Source organism: Crocodylus porosus, unplaced genomic scaffold (assembly GCF_001723895.1).
Source record: "Crocodylus porosus isolate Cpor-Errol unplaced genomic scaffold, CroPor_comp1, whole genome shotgun sequence".
NCBI classification, from domain to species: Eukaryota; Metazoa; Chordata; order Crocodylia; family Crocodylidae; genus Crocodylus; species Crocodylus porosus.
This window is the reverse complement of record NW_017728943.1, coordinates 89574404-89596943: the sequence shown is the minus strand read 5'-3', so window position 1 is coordinate 89596943 and position 22540 is coordinate 89574404. Positions and strand designations below refer to the sequence as shown.

Here is a 22540-nt window from a genome sequence, read left to right as displayed (position 1 = left end):
AGAGTGGCTTGCTAATAAAAGTGCCACCCCTGCCTCCTGGAGCATGTCTGTCAATACCCTTCGTATCTGAAGACTCTGAGCCCACATTGTTTCTAAAGGACTGATGTGTTTGCAGAAAAGAAGAATGGGAGTCTCGTTCTGTGCCTTTGGGCAGAGAATGAAGATGAGTTGTTGACTGTCTTAGCATTTTTGAGGAACCCTAGTCGGAAAGGTCATTAAAAATACCCATGTGTAGTTTTCCATAGGAAAATCTGACCCCAGGAAGAGTGGAGCTTTTCATTAGCATCCTTGAAACTCATGGCAACCAACTGTGTTTGCTGTTATGCTGTTCATCAAAGCTGCAAAGGGAGGGATGAAAGAGAAGTTTTTCTCTTCCTGTTGATGGTGGATTAGGATGCAGTTCTGCTATAAACTTGTGTTAGATCAGAAGCAAGCCTGTTTAGACTTTCTTCAAAGTAAGGACCATGATTCTAGTTCTTCTCTCTTTAGCACAGGTTTTACTGTGGTGTGAGGGTGTGGGGTCCAATTCTTTCTTTCATATGTTGTTCATAAATCAGATGTAAATCCAGGACTGGGGGAACCCAGGATCAATTTGTCTCCCAGTGTAATTTAGAGCAGCCTTTAAGTGTCTCTGCAGTCCTGGAACCATATGGTACCTGAGGACTGCAGGAAAACAGTATGCATTGATTATGTCCCTTGCCATGTTGTTTTGTTCCTGGGCTGAGAAGGGAGCTGTGACAGTCTTGTGCCATACAGAGATTTGCCCTGTGCTGGGAAAATCACTGAGATCAGCAATTACAACCTGCTGATGTTCTCTTTGTGCTGGTTGCTGTAGGATTCAAGGGGTAGCAAAACAGCAAAGTAATTTATCGTATACAGATCTGGTAGTATAAAACTCAGCAGTGGATGGAAGTTTATGCCCCTCCATTTGATGCCATTTTAGGTTGCAACCACTTATGCCATAATGTAATCTGGTCCTTAGCAGACTCATGGACAAGGCAGACATGAATGAAACTTGATATGGGTGTTGTATCTGATGCCTTTCTGTGATCTGCTTATCCCACTGCATCCTGGTACCCTGTGACTCACAGGATCCAAAGTCAGTGCTAGTGGCAGAAATCTATATTGTCATCTACATACACATACAACATGTCAGGAATTGGGCCAGATTCTTTTTGTGCTCTTGCTAGTGGGTGAGCAAGGGAGGAGTAGCCCAGCTAAAACTGCCAGACTGACACCGGCAGAAGAATGGCAAAAGAGAAGATACTTTTTTTCCCCATCAATTTCCACCTGATGTACACCTCACTTCTTGTCCCTGATGAATCTCTCCAAGGGACTTCTATTAAGTTGTGCCTCTGTACCTGAGGCTGCATTTGTTTGAACCTGGGCAGATCTCCTTATCTCGCTCATTTGGATTTCACATAAGGAGATGTAATTGCTAATCTCACCCATTTGGATTTCATATTAGCATTATCAGTTACATCGCTGAAAGGAGCAAGTCTCCCTTAAATGGTGCCTTACAAAAATGCTTCCAAATCCTCTGGGCACCATGGAAAAGCTTCTAGCATCACATCCATCATGTGAAAATGTATGTGTGCATAAGCAGTGAGAGGTTACAGATTTTATTGCACTGTAGTGTTTTGTGGCTGGCTCCAACAAAAATATATGTCTGCCGCTGTTATTTACAGCAGTAACAGTGAGAAATTACAAAGCCCACTCTTCATTAACCTCTAGTAAGGCTGTTCCTGCAGCCAGTGATTGCCATTACACTGATGGAGTGTTAATATAGCTCAATAGCCCCGTTCTGCCTGTCTCCCCATTGAATGTATCACAATCCCTGCCTTCCCCCACTCCACAAGGCACGTCCAACAGAAGGTGTTGAAATGATTGATGAATAAAGCAGCTCACAAAGACAAGCACACTGCCCAGAGCAACAGCTGTCTAGCCCTATCCACTGAATAATTAGATAAATGAGCCCCAAACTGAATCTTACAGTTTGGTAGAAGGAAGTGATAATATCCCTACTGCTGAAGCACCGTTATGTTCCCTTATTTTAACCCCCATTTCTGGTTATTAGTGTTTTGTGTAGCTTACCTTCCCCTACCTTCGATGCTTCATTCCCAAGACTCCAGACAGACCCCTGCAGGCATTTGAGAGACAGAAGTATCACTGGCTGGCTTTAGCATTTTTTTTTCCTGTGGCACTGATTGTTGTACTATTCAGTACCCAAAGAAGCTTTGTCTTTTTGTGCAGATTAAGAACATAATAAAGGTTCCTGTGGTAGGTCACTAAATGGACTTCCCAGAAAAGAAACCTACAATTAACTAATTCCTTTCTCTATGAGACATCAGTATGTTTATGGGAATACACTGTAGAAGGTGAAAAGTGAGGAAACATGGTTCAGGCAATCTAAATAGCAGGAGAGACAATTAAAGTGTCTACATTCAGTCACAGTTATTTTACAGTGGTATAAAGATATCATTATTTCCCTATAGTAATATTTATTGTTTGGCAACTGTGGGTGAGCAGTGACCTTTTAATGCCAGCTAGCACTGTAAAGAAATACATTCATAAACATGTAGCTGCTCATTAACATAACTCTGTGTAAGCAATATGGGCCTGATTTAGCTTTCACTTACATTTCTGTAATCAGGATGCCATCAGTGAATTCAGCACCACTGGCTGCAAAGTTGATGTGAGAGGAAATAAAGCTACATAGGCAGGACTCAGATCCTGCCAAAAATGATGCAAGGATACCCAGTGAGTCTGTTGAACTCTGTAGACTTTGGATTAAGCCCTGGACCACAAAATAATTCACAAGACTGCAAGAATTATGCTACTGCTTCTTGAGTGGACAGGATTAAGGGATGAGGTTTATGCCTTTGAAAAGAAACTATAACAATGGAGAAACAGAAGACCGGATACTGGACTAATTCACACTGATGTAAATTCAGGGTAATTCTTCTGAGTTAATCCAGATTTCCATGACTGGAAGAGAGATATTTGACCCAGAATGTTTCTCAATAGTATGTCTCTCACCCAGAGGATGCTTTCATGTTTGTATTTTTTTTTGCCTTCTAGAAACAGTTAGGGGTGTGTCTTAATGCTTGACACTACCAAAGTCCTGAACAATTATTGAGACACCAATAAGAACTTCTGGCAGGCTCCTGGAGTGGTCCTGTTAATCACAAGTGTTGTCTTCTAAACCCTTTAATTACAGGGGATTATTTGAGAAGTGCAGCAGTGGACCAAAAGAATAATGACATGAAGGAAGTGAAGCTTAAAAACCCCAATTTCTTCCCTTTAAGGAGAAGAGTCTCCATTTATAGTTTATTTAAATATAAATTGTAAGGGAAAGCACAAAATATTAGAGTTCTTAAATCCCACTGTTCAGATGGTTTCAAATTAACTGTAAAGTATTTCTCCTTTTCCCAGAGCAGCAGCTGTGATCTTCAAACCTGTCTGTTGCTGAAATTGAACTGAAGTCTTTTAAGTCTATTAAGTTTGTGGAGCTGTCCCCAGAGCTGCATGAATTATTGTTCTCCCTTCCTTTGTGCTGCCTCCCCAGTGTAGAGGATTGGATGGTCCTGTGCTGGCTTTATAGCCAGTGCCTCTACTTATTCACAAATTGCATATGAAATTGTAAAATGGGAGTGCAATGGGCTATGTGCTTCCATCAGTTCTGCCTGATGTAGTATATTTGATGTACTATTTTCATAACCAAAGTTCAGGAATCTCCATGTGACCAAACTTCATTGTTAAGTTACTTTCATGAGTACAACATTTTGCATGTCTAGAGTATCTTCTGGGCTTTTAAAATACTTTTCCAGTCTTATTGAATGTAGTGATACAACTCACCTGTTGGGCAGGCAATTATTCTACCCATTTTACAGATAGGGGAATATGACATAGAAATCAAGTAACATTTATCTGACACTACTGTGTTGGGTCAAGATAGAGGCCATAGGTCCTGCCTGTCTTCTTTTGCTTTAACCATAAACCTAGGCTTCCTATCAGCAAATAGATATAACTCAAACCTAAGTGTTTTGTAAAGTATTTCACTGTTCTTAAGATGTTAGTGTACTAGGATTACATGCATGCTGCTAATATACATATTCCCATTTCACACCTCTGCTGTATCTTGTGTTTTTCTTGTTTGTTGCTGTTTCTGTTGCACCCATTGACAGGTTCCTTGGCATGTGAGTTACACTTACTTTGCATGTCCAGGGTCTGATTATCTTCTTAATTAATTTAATGCAAATCAGGAATAACTCAGTGGCACTGACTGAAAACTGGTTCAAATGGGAGGAGAATCAGGCTCCTATAAAATGCCAAATTAGTGCAAGTTACCCTATGTTATTGCTCATGCTGAATTTTCAGCCCAAGATTGAGAAGATGTAATTGACTGTGCAACTACTCCAGACTTTCAGCCATGTGATATCAGAATCAGGCTTTGCATCTGATTAATACTGAATAGCCACCCACTAAGGGTGACTTTCTTTTCTTTTCCGGATGCCTTAACAGTATGATTTGGTCATTTACATAGTCATTTAATTGCCCAACATGCCATTTATGCACAGGCTGGCCCTCTATTCCTGTACTCTATGCACATGAATAGCTACAGGCACTGTCGGAAATAGAATGCCAGCCTGTGCATAAGTGGCATTTTAAAAAACTGGACAGCCATATAGTTGATCAAATCTGGTCATCTAGGCATGCAGAGAAAACACAATGCCTCCCTAAGTTGACTAGGGCATATGGCAGTCCAGTGATTTGCCCAGGATCATTATACTGTCATGAGTGTCTGTCTTATCTGTGGCTCCGATTCATAATTTTCTGATAAATATAGAATAATAGAAAATGAGGGTTGGAAGAGACCTCAGGAGGTCATCTAATCCAACCTGTTGCTTAAAGCAGGACCATCCCCAATTAGATCATCCCAGCCAAGGCTTTGTCTAGCTGGGTCTTAAAAACCTCCAAGGATAGAAAATCCACAGCTTCTCTGGGTAACCTGTTCCAGTGCTTTACTACCCTCCTAGTGAGAGAGGTTTTTTTTTTTCCTAATAGCTAACCTAAACTTACTTTGCTGCAACTTGAGCCCATTGCTCCTTGTTCTGTCATCTGCCACCACTGAGAACAGTCCAGCTCCGTCCTCTTTGGAACCCCCTTCAGGCAGTTGAAGGGTACTATTAAATCCACCTCAGTCTTCTCTTCTCCAGTTCCCTCAGCCTCTCCTCATGAGTCATGTGCCCCAGCCCCCTAACCACTGGACTCTTTCCAGTGCCCTCCACTGGGCTGTTTTCATTGACTTAGGATTCTTTCCAATTAGTCCATATCCTTTCTGTAGTAGGGGGCCCAAAAGTGGACACAGTACTCCAGATGTGGCCTCACCAGTGCTGAATACAAGGGAATACAGCAATCATTCTCTGTAAGTCATAGGAAACATTTGCTTCTGTCCTAAAAGTAAATTCTGAGACCAATATGCTGAAACCAGCAAAGTTCATTGCAATGTAGTGCAACTGTCTTGCCTCACAACTTTAGAGGAAAGCCTTTGTATACTAGAAGTTTAGGAGCTAATAAGGAAAACATTAGGCTGCTTGTTAGACATTGCTTCTCCAGGGGCCTCCAAGAGGAGCTTCTTGTGATGGTAGTGTAGTCAGCATATTTGCCACCGATGGGAAGAAATTTTAGAATTTAAGTTATGTTGGCATTTTACTCCTGGGAGAGAAGAAACTGGATCATGAAACATCTGCCTCTGGAAACACAGTAACATAGTAACATCTGTTGGAAGCTAGCAGGATTCAGTACACTAGTTCATCAATGAGAAGCAATGGGTCTTATTTTGATTTTACTTTTACTGGTGTAAACCAGGAAGAACTCCAGTATATTTGGGGACAGGGGGTACAGTGCTGTAATACTGGTGTAAATGAGATTATAATGGGAATTCCATAGCACCTATTCAGCCCAAAGAGGTCAGTTAGTCTCCAGTTCTATTCTGCTCATGCAATGACCAAGTATCTGCAGGGTATGCATTCATAACAGCAAAGAACACCATAGAGAAAAAAAGGATTTTTAAACCATACCAATAAGTTAATCTTTATTTAAAGCATTACATTTAGCTTGATTTTTCAGCATGTGAGTTCTAAATATGGGTATCCATCAGTGGCACAGTGATCAGGCTAGGCACCCAGGGCACAGGGCTGTGGTGACTTCCAGCGGCCACCTAAGTTGGCTCTTGGGGCAGTTGCCTCACTCTGGTTACTTCACTGGTATCCATTTAAAATGGTGGGCTACTGCAGAGAAAGCAAACAGGGAAGAGAATGAAAGCAAACAAACAGTTAAAGGCTTATATTTGCCCTTTGTTTTCTTGTACTTCTAAGGACTCACTGTTTCACTACATCTGTTCCCCATTGACTTGGTTGGTGTTCTGTCCCCAAACTGCCTAGAGAATAACACTTGGAATAAATAAGCATATTTGGTGAAATTCATACCTTGCTTTAGCAGTTATAGCTCTCTTTGTCCTCACTGATAGCTGTACCCACTCAAGGCATGGCTGAACAGAATGCCTCTAATAGTAAATTGAAAGGGGGAGAAAAGGGGATGCAAAGCAAAATAAATAAATAAGTAAAATCAGGAATCTAGGAGCAAGTTTAAACATACTTGGTCAAATACTTTTTTTGGCATTACTTTAATTGATAGTCTAATGACAACATTTTTTTCTTATGTCTGTTTCTCAAACTTTTGGTACCTGGGGCGTCCTTTTTTTGGCTGAGTTACAGTTGGTGGCACACTTTACTGTTACACCCAAAAAAGCTTGTGTGTGTGTGTGTGTGTGTGTGTGTGTGCCTGCCTGTCTTTCTCAAAACATACAGCGTATTGCATTCCCCAGCCAAAGGAAATCATACTGGTGCTGAGATGTACTGTTAGATAAATAATTCCATATCTTGCCTGAATTTCACTACACCTCAGTTAAAAATCACAGACCTAATTTCAGAAAAGTTCTGGAGGAGGTTTTGAGGCTAATAAAGTTGGGAATCAATCATCTAGCTGGTGCCACTTAAGGGCATCAGAGGCAGAACCACCCTGTTGTGCCCTGCTCTTCCCATGATCTGCCCCCTTCCAAACCTTGGGCCTGTACCTCAGGGAGTGAGGCCAGCCCCTGCTGCTAATGGTGCTCCTAGAAGGTCTCACAAGCTGGAAACCATCCCTGTGGCCCCTCCTGTTGGCCCTGGGAGCATGGGAAGGGTGGAAAGGACAAGCCAAGCTACAAAGCACAGCTTCATCTATGTGTCCACCTGCCTGCCCTCTCACAGTACAGGGATGCCTGGGGGCAGGAAAAAGGTGGGGAAGGCAGCAGCAGCAGTGGCTGTCTCCAGAGGAGAAGCTGCAGGCACTGCTAGAGTATCTGGGTCACATGCAGGGTGCCAGATGTGGGAGGAGAGCTTCCTCCCACAGGGGGATCTTGCAGCACACTTCTGTCACTGTCACAACACACCAGTGCATCATAGCATACCCTTTGGAAATTACTGTCTTAGGATAAGGCAGACAAAGTTCTTTGGGTAAATTGGATATCTTTTATTAGACCAACTCAAATAGTTGGAAAAATTCTTCTTTGCAAGCTTTTGGGTACATTTTCATTTTTCAGTTTTCATTTGATCCTAAATCTTTTTTTCTTAGGATGAAAGATTTAGGATCAAATGACCCTTTTTAGTAAGACAGACTAAAGCAGAGAATTAACCCAATTCATCTCTGATCTAATTCCATTATCTTCCAAATGCCTCTGAATTCTCAAACCTTCTGATTTGCTCTCATCTCTTTTTTGAAAAGCTAATGCCACCATGAAAGAGGATCCATACCCACAAAGAGTCATATCCCAAGAAAGACAGCAGGGTTTGGTGTGGGGTCCATTCCTGCCTTATATCTACAAGACACCTTTTGGTGGTATCAACATGAATTTGCCCCCTTTGTACTGTAGAGGGAAAGAAGCTGTGTCTTTATCTCACATTTGGGGACATAATCTCCTCTTGATACACATGCAGGCCACTCCCAGCATGAAAACAGTAGTTATGCTTTGACCCTGGAGGAAAGAGGCCACTTAATTGACTTCTCCTTATGTGCCCAAACTTCTGTATATTTGATAAAATAACAACACATCTTTAAGAGATCCTTAAACATGAATTCAGCCTGGTTGTCAGAAGTCATTCTGCTTTAGAACAAAATGATCTCCATTATGACTTGATAAATATAGTATATTTCCTTTCCAAATCCAAGATGCCTGAATTTAAGACCTCCTCCCCACTTTGCCCTCACTGTGCTTGTGCCTGCCTCACTGCTGCCTGTCCCCAGTGCCTGCCCCCTTGCCTCTTGTCCCCCATACCTGTGCCTTGCCATCTGCCCCCCCCCACTACCTTCCCCACAACTTCCTGCCTCCCCTGCCAGTTACCTTGTGGGTGGCTCTGGCTTCCACTTCAGGGCTGTCAGCAGCAGTGGCCCCTATGGCAGCCCAGCCTGGTCAGGTAAAAGCAATGGCAGCAGCTCAGGGCATGACCAGCTCAGAGCCAGTGGGGCTGGAGCTGGATCTGAAGGAACTAGTGGTAGGGAAGAGGAGGAGGAGGCAGCAGGGGGGCAGGCTGTATGGTTTCTCCTGCACTTCCCCCAAGCCACGCCATGGGTCTCTCCTCTCCATTCCTCCCACCATGCGGTTTCCTCCCCCGGTGCAAGCCCCTCCTCCAGCACATGAGCCATTCCATCCTAGGGCAGACAGCAGCTTAGCTCTGGCTTCAGCCCTGGGCCCAGAGGTGAAGCTGGAGTTGAGCCTCCCTGCCCCTTGCACTGGGACAGTACTTGAATCTAAGACTAGGCTTCCCCCCATGCTGACTGAGGGAAAGAACCTCATCTTGGATTCAAGTAAATACAGTAAGTGAGTTGACAAAGATGGAGAATGTAGCCTAGGAAATTCAGTATGTCCTGGGTCAAATAAAGGAACCGGTCAGATTGAATTATATCCTGTTTTACTGATATCCAAATTGCTTACATGTTAGGTTAAGGATAGTGGATAACCTCATTATATGCACAGAGATGAATCTTAGTCGGAGAAATAACACCTTATTATGCAGTCATCTAATGGACTGTAAGCTAACATGTTTTAACAAATCCTTTATTGCTTATTACCTTCCAGTCCCTTGGAGATCATTTCAAAAGCTGACCATTAAAACTGGCCTCTTTCACAACTCTTTGATGATGACACTAAGAACTGGGCATTTCATGTCTTTGCATTTGGATTAGAATTTGAAAGGTGTAAATTACAGATCTGGCTTTTATGTGCTTGTTTTATTGAAACAGCACCAGCTCTGATAGCCTGGCAGTCTCAATTACCTTTTGGTTTGCTTAATTGGGCCACTGGGGTGCAGTTAATTTTCAATTTATATTAATAGCAAGACAAAGAAGGTGATGTAATACCTCTGTATTAGAGTAATACAGACATTAAAAGACAGTGATGTACCTGGTAATTATAAATACATGACTTCCTTGTGAAGGCTAGGAAGAGGGAATTGTTGGCTTTATTCATTATGTATTTTAGATCATGTCCTGCTCAGACACCTGAAGCAAGTGTAATTTGGCCCAGTGTATTTGAAAGCCCATTTAAAAAATCCTATACTCAGGTATATTCAATGCTCTAATTAGATGGTTATTTCTTTTCTGTGTTTACTGACAGGTGAAGGTCATGGTACGTATTTGTTCCACACTCACCAGAGACACCTCTGAGTCCAGCTCCTTCCTAAAGGTTGATCCCCGTAAGAAGCAAATCACTCTGTATGACCCATTGTCCTGTGGAGGTCAGAATGCCTTTCAAAAAAGGGGCAACCAGGTTCCCCCAAAGATGTTTGCTTTTGATGCAGTTTTCCCCCAAGATGCATCTCAGGTAAGTAAAGTATGAAGTGTTGGATAAGGATCTAAACACTAGTGTGCTTAAGAACCAAGTTTAACCCTTCTGCAATGTTACATAATTCTCTGGGTTTAGGCCAGAGTTGAATTTAGCTTACAAGTAACAGCAGCACATGATTAAGGCATATATCAATAATGGGATTACCAACTTGAGTCTTTGTGTTAAATAGCTGTTTCGAATAATATATATGCAATTAATCGTACTGGTGACATAAGAAGCTGTCTAGTCAAGGAGACATCAGATATCAATATTTGATAGTATCCCCCAAACTATTGTTGTTCTTGTGAATCACGTGAAGATGTCCTCAGTTCATGAAGAAACATTTGAATATTTGTGTTGGGTTTTGCTGTTCAATAAGATGCTTTTCTATCTTGGATCTGTGTGTGCCATGTTTCTCCTTTTAGATTTTTATTTTTGCCTAATGAGCTCAATAAACCAAACATGCCATACAGCCTACTAAAAGTGATAGTTAAGAAAACAAATTAGAAAGCACTACTATAAAATGTATGTGAACTGGATGTGGGGAAAAACACCAACAAATGTCTTATCTACAGTAGATTTCCCCTCCCTCCTCTCTCCCCGCCCCCCCCCAAAAAAAATCTAAATATTGCAACTATAGGTCCAGCTGTGGAAATTTACAGCAGTGGTAGAACTACTTTAGAAACCTGGCCTACATGAGACAATGCAAAATGGTTGTGGTTGTGCTCTGTCTTTACAAATGATCTATTCACTCATACGTTGGACAGCACATTTACAGCACTTGTTGCACCCAGGATCCTGCCCGTAATTTTTTAAACAACATAATGGGCTGAAACATTTACAAATTTGATTTATTTTAACAAAGAAAGGTAAATTAATTTTTGCAAAATATTAGTTTTATTTTCAACCAGCTCTCCCAAATACAGATTCTGTCCGCTTCTGTCATGTGCATTTTATTCACCTTGTCTTAGCAAATAGTAAATGTGTTGGAATAGAAGCATCTGCCATTTCTGAACCTACAGAGACCCTCTTTCAAAGGTTGATGAAGTTTCAAAAGAGGGATTTCATGGGGTAACTGGGGTAACTGCATTGGCTTGGAGCCAAATCCCAGTCACCTTTCTCTTCTCAGTAGTCTCCTTAGCTCAATGGGACAATCCATGCCAGTATGGAAAGCAAAAATAGGCCTTTAGAGGTGACGCTATATTATTTGCAAGTACAAATAATATTATAGTGTGATCACAGCTGTTAATATAGATAATATTGTCTTAATATTTTGCATTACATATCATTGTTAATCTTTTTCTACCTGTGGCAGGCTGAAGTATGTGCTGGGACTGTAGCTGAGGTGATCCAGTCAGTGGTGAATGGGGCAGATGGCTGTGTCTTCTGCTTTGGCCATGCCAGACTAGGTTGGTATTACTACTTTTCCATATACACTTGGAGTCTAAGATGACCTGTTATTTTTAATTAAGGAAAACAAGAATAACTCCCATATTTCTCCTTGTTGTATACCAACAGTATTTGAAACCGGAATATGCTGTTCACATATCTGTTTCTCCTGCATCTTTACTTCTGTTATTTGTCCATTTGTTTACTTTTTGCATATTTCCCAAATCCTAAATCATAAGGTCTTTGAAGCAGGCGTTGCCTTTTAATTGTTGGTTTGTTCAGTGCTTTTACAATGAAGTCTTGACCCTGCCTGATGTCTGTAAGCACTGCTCCAACAGAAGTAATAGAAAATTATGAGATAGGTTTAGCTTCAAATTCTTATCAATGAATTACCCTCAAGTTAACTTTTCCAAATGTGTCCTGTGTTTGGAATTCTTTGGTAGAGGTTTTGTTGCAAATGTTTTTAATCTATGTCTTGCTTACTATCTGTCTAGTCAGGTATTCCTTTAAGTATTTGATACTCGTGAGTCAATATTCAAGCATTGTGATTGGGTACCTAAATATGCCACATAATTTTTGTCCTGGGTTAGATTATAAACTGCTGCCTCTTCTTTCATAAATAAATATGATTTTCATGATGAATTGAACTTTCTGTGTCTAGCCAAGATTCATTTTCAGTAAACATTTATATGACCCAAGCTTCAAAGATTCAGAAAAGGGAAAGAAAAGAGGGGAAACGTTTGGTCAATGCTCTAGATTCTTTTGTAAATAACGAACATTCTAACTTAAAATTTTATGTTGTATTTAATAATACCTAACAATAACTAGAGAGGTATCTATTAGGAAATGCTGGTTCTTTAATAGCAATGACTGTACTAAATGCATTATTGTCTGTAAAATGCCCTCTCCATAGAGCTATGCTGCATTAAAAGCAAAAATCCAAACTTTCCACCTCCCCCCCCCCCAAAAAAAACCAAAAAACAAAACAAAACTCAGCAGACGTTACTTTTCCAGTAATTAAATGGTCCAGTTCACTAACAGGCCCTGTTTTTCCATTGGTGCACCCAGAATTGATGAATACTTGAACATTTAGGGTAGAATTCCAAGTGCTGGGCACTTTAGCACAGTTTCAGATTCTATTTTGTTCCATGGTAAAACAGACTTGCTCTACTGGAAGCAAGGAGGAGGAGAACCATGATATAACAGTCTTTCCATGATTTAGCCCAATAGCCTAGAGGTAGGGTTTTGCCTTGGAAATGGAAGATCCAGGATCTACGCCCTGTTCACCTGCATCTCCTACTTCCCGGTAAAGAGCTCTATCTACCACCCTACTGCTTTGGCAATATGCAATAAAGAGAAAGTTACATAGTGCTAGAGGGAAGAAAACAAGCCAGAAGGTGTGTGGCTTAGTGGGTGCATCTACAGAAGACATTTACTGTGCTGTTGACTAATTAGCTGTGCAGTAAATGTTACACATCTACACATGTGCCGCTATAATACTTGTAAATAACTCTGCAGCAACACATGTGTAGATGCTGCCCTGGCTGGCTAGGGCACCAGGATTCTTCAGTGTGGGGGCTGCCTGTCTGCTAGCTGGGGTTGCTCTGACCTGTCTCATAGTGCTGCTCCTGAATAAACTATGGAGCTTATTGCTCTGGAGTTTCATAGATTTCATAGATATTAGGGCTGGAAGGGACCTTGGAAGATCATTGAGTCCAGCCCCCTGCCCAAAGGGCAGGAAGTCAGCTGGGGTCATAGGATCCCAGCAAGATAGGCATCCAATTTACTCTTGATGGTGTTCAATGTAGGTGCTTGAACTACCTCCGATGGCAGGCTGTTAGACCTTGGGGGCTCAGACAGTAAAGAAATTCTTCCTTATGTCCAGCCTGAAGTGGTCTTGCCGGAGTTTATGACTGTTCGACCTCATCGTCCCTTGGGGTGCTCTGGTGAACAAATGTTCCCCCAGATACTGGTGGTCACCCCTGATAAACTTATAGGTAGCCATCAGATTACGCCGAGCCTGCACTTTTCCAGGCTAAAGAGCCCCATGGCTCTCAGCCTGTCATCGTAAGGTCTGTTTTCCTGACCTCTCATCATCCGTGTGGCTCTACTCTGGACTCTCTCAAGCTTCTCCACATCCTTTTTGAATTGTGGAGCCCAAAACTGGACGCAGTCCTCCACCTACGGCCTCACCAAGGCCGATTACAAGGGGAGAATGACGTCCTGGGATTTGCTTGAGATTCATCTATGGATGAAAGCCAGAGTTTTGCTCACTTTACTAGCTGCAGCATCACACTGCAGGCTCATGTTCATCTTGTGGTCAATGATGATCCCCAAGTCTCTTTCTTCTGTAGTGCTAGCCAGTGTAGCACTGCCAAGCCTATGAGGGTGCTGCAGGTTTTGCCTCCCAAGGTGGAGAACCTTGCATTTTTCAGTGTTTAAATGCTATCAGGTTCTCATCCACCCATTTGCTGAGCTGTCCAGGTCAGCCTGGATCACCCATCTGTTTTCTGGTGTGGATGCTTTGCCCCAGAGTTTGGTGTCATTGGTGAACTTGGCCAGTCCACTTCTGACTCCAATGTCCACATGATTAATGAAGATGTTGAACAATATGGATCCAAGGACAGAGCCTTGCGGGACCCTACTCGTCACAGGGGACCACGATGATTGACTTCTGTCGATTGAGTAAATTGCTCCCAGGTGCACATTCAAATGACACATCCAGGAGTAATTAACTCCAGAGCAATAAGCTCCAGAATTTATTCATGTACATCAATTGCATGTGTAGACATGCCCAGTGAGATGGATGTTATTTTGCATGGGAGGGGGCTTCTGAGTTCTAGCCTGTGTCCCTGTTCCCAGTGGGATAGAAACTTCCTCACTGCTCTTCATCCATTTTATTTGATGAATGTTAAATGCAAGGAGCAATTTAGCTTAAGGAATGGAGAAGCTTAAGGAAAGGATAACACCAAACCTGTGGCCCGGTAGTTAGACTCCTCATCACCCCACACATTAAGGGTCTTTGTCCAGTCTGCGCAGCTCCCTACTGAGCATGCTTAGTGGACATATGGCTGCTTGCACACCGAGAGCTGCATCCTAAGGGATACCCAGCATGGTTTTGTTGCGGTTAGGTCTTGCTTGACCAATCTCATTTCCTTTTATGACCAGGTAACTTATCACCTGGACAAGGGGGAAAAGATTGACGTTGTATATACCTCGACTTTAAAAAAGTCTTCGATCTGGTATCCCATGATCACCTCTTGGCTAAATTGGCTAACTGCAGCCTTGACATCACCACAATCCACTGGCTGGGGAATTGGCTCCGTGGTAGGACCCAGAGGGTGGTGGTCGACGGGACCCAATTGTCTTGGTACACTGTGATCAGTGGGATCCCACAGGGCTCTGTCCTAGGGCCTATACTTTTTAACATCTTCATCAATGATGTGGACATTGGTGTCAGAAGTGGACCGGCCAAGTTCGCTGATGACACGAAACTCTGGGGTAAAGCATCCACACCTGAGGACAGATGGGTGATCCAGGCGGATCTGAACAGACTCATGAAATGGGCGGATGAGAACGTGAAGATGTTCAAGACTGAAAAATGCAAGGTTCTCCACCTTGGGAGGAAAAACCTGTACCATGCTTATAGGCCCAGTAGTGCTACGCTGGTTAGCACTACCGATAAAAGGGACTTGGGGGTCATGGTTGACCATAAGAGGAACATGAGCCTTCAGTGTGATGCTGTGGCTAGTAAAGAGAGCAAAAAACTGGCTTAAATCCATAGATGCTTCTCAAGCAGATTCCAGGACATCATTCTCCTGCTGTACTCGGCCTTGGTGAGGCCGCAGCTGGAGTACTGCGTCCGGTTTTGGGCTCTGCAATTCAAAAAGGATGTGGAGAAGCTTGAGAGGGTGCAGAGGAGAGCCATGCACATGATCAGAGGTCGGGAAAACAGTCGTTATGATGAGAGGCTGAGAGCAATGGGGCTATTCAGCCTGGAAAAACGCAGGCTCAGGGGTGATCTGGTAGCCACCTAAGTTTATCACAGGTGCTCATCAGGATCTGGGGGAACGTCTGTTCACCAGAGCCCCCCAAGGGATGACAAGATCAAACAGTCACAAACTCCACTGTGACTGATTCAGGCTGGACATAAGAAAGAACTTCTTCACTGTCCGAGCCCCCAAGATTTGGAATAGACTGCCACCGGAGGCAATTCAAGCACCCACTTCAAATGCCTTCAGGATCCATTTGGATGCTTATTTTGCTGGGATCTTATGATCCCTGCTGACTTCCTGCCCCTGGGGCAGGTGGCTGGACTTGATGATCCTCTGGGGTCCCTTCCAGCCCAAATGTCTATGAAATCTATGAAGTGAAATCTAAGTTTTGTATAGGTGCCAAAAACTGCAGTTAAACAGCTGTATAACTACCATTTGGTACACAAAGTGAAATGGGCTTTAACCCTTAGTTTTTCAAGGGTTTTTTAATGCTGGAGCAGGAGTCATCTGTAACGCAAGAGAGAGAACTCACTGGTATGTCATGTTTTCTGCCAGTCTTTTAGTGATATAACCTAAACTATAAAACATTCACTGAGTCTATGCAGCTGCATCATTAACTCCCCTCCCCACCATTTCTACTTCTGAAGTCACTCATAAACATTCCCACAAATAGTCATAAAGTCTAAAAATAGCTTGCTGAACTGACCCTCTTACTGTTAGATTCCATTTAGGTTCATAATTTGTGAACTGAGATAAGGTAAAAATAAAGGCATGAGTATTTGTCTAAAAAAGTATACAGCGATCAATATCAGTTGTGTTTAGCATTATGAAATGTAAAAGATCCTGAAAGCTTGCTTAAGTGTGGCATATAAAGTAATACCTAAAGTGATGGTATGTTTGGTGTACCTCTGTATCATCAGATGTTTTTTAGCAGCGACTTCTTTGAGTCAAAATCCTAGAACCAAACAACAACAAGCTTTGGAAAAGTTTTTATCTGTATCAAAAATCACCTTCTGTGGCTCAACTCTGGGCCAGATAATGGGACGAGCCAAGCTTCTGTTGGGGGCAAGCTGAGAGAGGAGACCACAAGAAGTCTTATGCCACTCTGTGGTTCAAGGGCTAATTCTTTCAGTTCCGGCTTCATCATACTATAAAATCACCTCTAGGGGCTGCTCCAAAGCAGGCTGACCTACCATAGACCTTATCCAGACTTAGGATTTCCGTCTGGTGTGATTTCTGCACTTGGAGTTGCAAAACTAGCTATATCCTAGCTGGGGACTCCCTGGATTTTTAGGGGAATCTCCATCTACGGAGAGGTGGGTGCTCTCTAACCCCTTTATAGTGGTAGAATGATCCAAAAGAGGAGGATTACAGCTCAGTCCAATCTACCAGTTATCAATGCTGTCATTTTCCATACTTGCTTGCTTTCTTCCTACTGTGCAAAACAATGCTACTTGACAGAAGGCTGTGGTTGAAACAAGTCTGATTTTATTTTATTTTTCTCCCCTCCCCCATGCCTGACAGGAAAATCATACACCATGATCGGAAAAGATGATTCCATGCAGAACCTTGGCATTATCCCCTGTGCCATCTCCTGGCTCTTCAAACTGATTAATGAACGCAAGGAGAAGACAGGAGCCCGCTTCTCGGTCCGGATTTCCGCTGTGGAAGTATGGGGAAAAGAAGAAAATCTGAGGGACTTGCTGTCAGAGGTGGCAACTGGCAGCTTACAGGATGGTCAGTCCCCAGGGGTTTACCTTTGTGAGGACCCCATCTGTGGCATGCAGGTGAATTGAGGGTTTATTTTAAATTGAAGCCAATCTTTAGGGGAGGGGAAATTTGTGTGTGTGTGTGTGTGTGTGTGTGTGTGTGTGTGTGTGTGTGTGTGTGTGTGTGTGTGTGTGTGTGTGTGGCCCTGAGAGAGTTCAAAAATAAGAGCTACTTGAAGCACCAACTTTGTAGACTTGAAAGTGTTTACAGTATACAGGAACTTTATGACCTGCAGCTGCAGGGCCATCTGCTTTCCTGTCCTAAATATTTGTATCTCCAGGATAATTGACGTTGAGCAGGAGCCTGTGTTTGAAATAAAACATGAAAACCTTTAGAGCAAACACAATTCACCACCTTCCAACAACAAATGAAAAAGTGTGATCTCTCTTTGGTACAACAGCAAGCTAAAATATTTACAGGACTTCACAAATAGTTGGAGGCTAGTAATATGGCTGTTTATCTCTCTATAAACTACCTTATTTATAGCACTGGCATTAATAATGTTGTAGGAAGCATTAATAGTTACTTATTAATTGCTGCCAAGAAATACATGTTTGAGCTGAGTAGGTCAAGAATAACTCTCTTCAGGCACGGAGAGCCAGCAGAAACACCTTAACTGGCTCATATTTCTTCCAGGGCAACCATTAAACAGAGTTAGCAGCCTTCTGTTAAGCTTCTTTTTATTTTGACATGATACAAAAGTGCCCATTCTTTCTTTTTACTATATAGCACAGGCCTTGTACCTGTGCAACTGAATAAGGTATGAGCAAGCCCGCAGAGAGGGCTTAATTACAGCCCCTGAAACTGAGGAGCTACTGCCTCCTAGGGGCACTTGTACTTATGGCGGGGGTTTAGTTTTCAGGGTTGCATTCTGTGCCCCCTACATAGAAATGGTGTTTTTTTTAATTGAAACCCACTGTTTCAATTTAGGGGTTTTATTTTTCTGTTGCTGTTGAGGCAAGGGGCTCAATCCTTTTTTTTTTTTGGCGGAGCCTGCCTGTGGCCAGGGGGTCAAGCTGCTCACGAGCCAAGTGGCCGCTGAGTTGCAGGAGGGCCTGGTCCTTCCCTCTGCAATGGCAGCACCCCTAGGGCCACCCAGGTGGGCTGCTAGTAGGCTGGGTGCTGCCCCAGCTTGGAGGCAGCACCTGGCCTGATCCAACCCTTCCCCAACCCCACTATGGGGCAGTACCCAGCCTGCTAGCAGTTGGTGCAGGCAGCCCTGGGAGGCACTGCCACCACAAAGGGAAGGAGCGGGGCCCCCTTCAGCTCAGGGGCTACTTGATCCACCATCAGCTTGTGCCCTTCCTTCCCTTCCCTCCCCCCCAGCCATAGGAGAGGCAGGCAGCCTCTGCCAGGGGGAAAAAAAGACGTTCGGGCCACTGCTTCTACCTTCAGCAGGCCTGATCCTTTTATTCTGCGGAGCCTGCATGCCTCTCCCACAGCCGGGGGCAAGTTGACTAATAGCTGCAAAGCATCGTTTTAAGCTAAACTACATTGGGATGTAATTTAGTTTGCAACAATGCAAACTCATTTAAAACCACCCAAACTCTTGCACATGTACAGTGTGATGCCATTAACCCACACAGTAACATTTTTGTCATGTATACATGGTAATGGCGTCACATGTACAAGCACCCTAGAAGTGTAAAAGCACCAGTGATTCAGGAGTCAGAAGAGGGAAGGAAGAAGCAAGGCCACAGAATGATGAGTGGTTGCACCAACCCCAAACACTTGAAAGTGGAAAGTCAGGCTTCAGAAATATCACAGGACTTGCTTACAAATCATGAGAGTTAAAAATAACAATCCAGTTGAGATTCTGCTGCTTTGCCTTCTAAGCCATTGGGGTTTAAGGTTTGCTTTTGTACCAGAGGTCCTTTGTATTTCTACATACCCCAAAATATACCATAAAGTTTAGAGTGTGTAGAAAACAACTGCCTCCAAGTTCGACAGTTGCATACACCAAAACTGAATTAATGGTTGAACTGCTGAAATGAATAGCTCTGTAGCACTCCTGCTAGTAGATTAATGTGTATACATATATATAGAAAATCAGCAACATAATATTGGGAAAAACATCACAAAATGTCATGCTATTTTTAAGCAGACCTTTTAGACAGTATATTGTCATGTACATTTTCTTGTTGTTGGCAACGCTTTCTCACAGGTCTACCACAAATTGTCCTCTTTGTTAAGAATGTAGACTCCAAGAGGGTTTTATTAACACTTTCTGGGCTCTTTTGGTTTAAGGAAAAGAACTGACTCCTTGGCTGTACTGCACAGCAGGGTAAAGGCTAAAAAAAGGAAACTTCTCACTCCATGTAGAAATCTCAAACAAATAGGCTTACCCCACAGGCTGGGGAATGGCTCTAATGTAGTCTGAGGGGATAGCTCTGTATTACCAATCCCAGTACCGCCATCAGTATCATATTTCATAATCACGTCACTTCAGCAGGCAACTAATCTTAGATGCCACAAAGCACACACGCATTCCTAACATTATCACAGGTTAATAAGATCTGACCTCACATCCCAGCTGTCATTTGGGAAAGATAAGAGCAGTTTCCTTTTCCAGTGCTGACCACTATGATTGAGGTCCAGCAAATGTTAATGTATGTACATTACATGTCCTGCTTCATCTAATGGGTTGCCCTGACCCTGGCGTAGATGCAAAAGCCTATGGGGGAAAGGTACCAGGAAGCTGCTTTGCATTCCTTCTCCACATTCCACAGGGGCTATGCACAGCCTACAGTCCTCTCCTTTCCCAGAGCCCAGCGACTTCTCCTTCAAGTTATTTCTAGGCCTTGAGAGACCTTTAGGTGCCATTGCAACTGGAAGCTCAATCGGGGCAGGATTGGCCTGTGGCAGCCCCTAAAGAGAAGGGGCAGAATCCGTCTTCCCTCAGGCCCTTCATTCAAGTGTAGTAAGGGTGCAGGGGAAGAATTGCCTCAGTGGTTCTCTCTTTCTCCCATTGTGGTTTCAGATTATTGGCCCTCTCTGTTGAAATGCAGAAATAACATTTTGGTCTGCTATTTGTTTTTTAAATCAAAATAGATACCCAAAGAGGCCTTTTACCCATTAGTGAGGTCCCTGCTTCCATCATTGTGATGAAGTGGGGTGTTTTTTTACTCTGCTTGAGACCACTGCTCCTTTAAGGAATCATTGCCACAAACACAGAGGATTCTTATGTACATTTTGTGAACCTGGGTGCAGATAGGGAGGACACTAATGAAGACTTGGGTTTGGACAACCTGTGTAAAAGGGATGCACATGCTTATATCTCTGCTGCAAGGGTTTATGTTTCTTTGAAACTACAAAAGGACTTAAAGGAGCAATCTCGGTTCTCCAGAGTAAATATTTTAGTAATGCCTGTTCACACCTGTGAAAATGAATTTTGATGAACTGGAAATAAAAAGCCCCAGCAAATCCACAGTAGTGTTATATGGTTTATGACTCCAGGATAGTGACCCACTTTTACCTTTATCCTTTTAACCCTGCAGTTATTTTTGATTGTCATATTTTCATGTTATGTCTGCAGCCAAAGGTACAGCCATATATTCTAAGGAGCCTCGACATGGCAATGGATCTAAGAATCAGAATTCTAGTAACAGGCAAAAGGAACAGAGGGTCTGAGTTGGAAGGGCATTTCCTCTTTCCTAGTATCTTTTTCAGGCTCATCGGGCTTTGATTTTTGGGCCACAAAGTTATGTTGCCTGCTAGTGTCAAATCCTGTGTTTTCTTTTCCTTGGGTTGTCTTATAGCTTCAGAACCAGAGCGAGCTTCGTGCTCCCACAGCGGAGAAGGCTGCCTTCTTTCTCGACGCAGCCATTGCCTCACGCCGAGGTAGCCAGCGAGACTGTGATGAGGAGGATCACAGGAACTCCCACATGCTCTTCACTCTGCACATCTACCAGTATCGCATGGAGAAGAGCGGCAAAGGTGGAAGTAAGTCATTCAGCTTCCCCTTCTATTTCCTCACTAGCTACATTTCAATAAACTGTTTTACTTACAAAGGCTCTGGGCAAAATACTGTGCTCATGTGAATGAACATAGGTTCCATTCCAGATGGAGCTGAGCCAACTTATTTGGCCTTATAGATCCAGCTTGGGCCACTAGTGACTAAAAGGTATTGCCATCTGCTGGCTTTTATAACATGGATTAGTGTGCTAATTTCTGGCATGGAAGTTTGTACAGTCTGTATGTCAAAAATGAGGATGAAAACAATGGAATTGGTCTCAATCATCATTGCTGCTGGTAGGCTTAGCATGGAGGCCATGCTAAGATCATACCACCTGAAGTCCCCTCTTGTCATGAGGAGACAGCTGCTGTAGTTCATAACTGGCACAGGGGAGGATGTGTGGAAGCTGGTACTGTACTGCCAATGCCCATTCTTGGTTTTATCTATGGATAAACAAAATAATTCAGTCTCTTGGTCTGGTAACCTTCTGTCTCACACACACATTTGTATTTCTGACCTACAGATCTTTTTTATCTGCAAGAAGAAAAAAGCATGATGCTATGTAGGTAGGGCACTTCATCAGGTTGAGGGAGTTCTATGTTTGCTCCTTGTCTGCCAGAGACTTCCTCTGTGACTTCGTGCAGGGATCCATGCATCTCGGTTTCCCAAGTTTAAATAGAGGATACCAGTGCTTGCCTGTCTGTCCTAATTACACCCTAAAACTCTTTAAGGCAGGATTGTTCCTCATAATCTGTTTTTCCAAGGCCTCATGAAGCCTCTCACCCTGTCAAAATGGGAATTTCATTTAGAAAATGTCAAAAACACAGTATTTTGACATTTTCAGAACTCATTTACTGGGTTGTTTTAGATCAAAAACCTCATCAAAGCCGACCCTTTTCTGTGAAAAGTTGCCAGTTATACAAAATGGCATTTTCTGACAAAAAAGTCTTGTTGAAAAATTCTCAATAGGCTTAATGTTTAAACTTGTGGTCTTGGCTACAGAATGTTTAAGCTTGTGGTCTGAACTGCAGGCTCTTGTGTGAAGCAGCAGACTACAATTTAAGATGTCCAAGGAGTGGCTATCCCAGACTACATTTATACCTAGTATTTGAATGCAGTGAATTGCCATATAGCTTATTGAATGTGTAAGACCTAGAATGAAAGTTGCTTAAAATGAAAATGTAGTTTGCATATGTTTAAGTAATAAACCCTATGGAATTGGCAGCCAGTACTCAATTAACTAAAGGTTTATTAATTACGCACCCTGCGGTAGAAAGGACAACACTGAATGCTTCAGCTAACTGATTGTTAGGAATGAAGATGGCTGGTTTTGAGGGCAATATCACTATAGCCATTTAATATTCCATGCATTTTATATACCCATGCCTGCCTACCTGCACACATACACACAAGCTTCTTACCATTGTCAACTACAATTTAAAAAAAAAGCTGTGTAGAGGAAAAAAAATGGTTTTCTTGTAGCTGTAGATTCATAGATTCATAGAT

At 42.7% G+C, this 22540-nt stretch overlaps 1 protein-coding gene across 1 annotated transcript in view; it reads left to right on the top strand.

Annotated features, from left to right (window-relative positions):
• The window catches only part of KIF26B (kinesin family member 26B), a 330600-nt gene that overhangs the window by 202288 nt on the left and 105772 nt on the right, over nucleotides 1–22540 (top strand). Inside the window, exons 5-8 of the mRNA XM_019548609.1 lie at nucleotides 9716–9922; nucleotides 11241–11334; nucleotides 16834–17096; nucleotides 20838–21021. Coding sequence (XP_019404154.1) covers nucleotides 9716–9922; nucleotides 11241–11334; nucleotides 16834–17096; nucleotides 20838–21021 — 748 coding nt within the window. The remainder of the gene's footprint in view (nucleotides 1–9715; nucleotides 9923–11240; nucleotides 11335–16833; nucleotides 17097–20837; nucleotides 21022–22540) is intronic.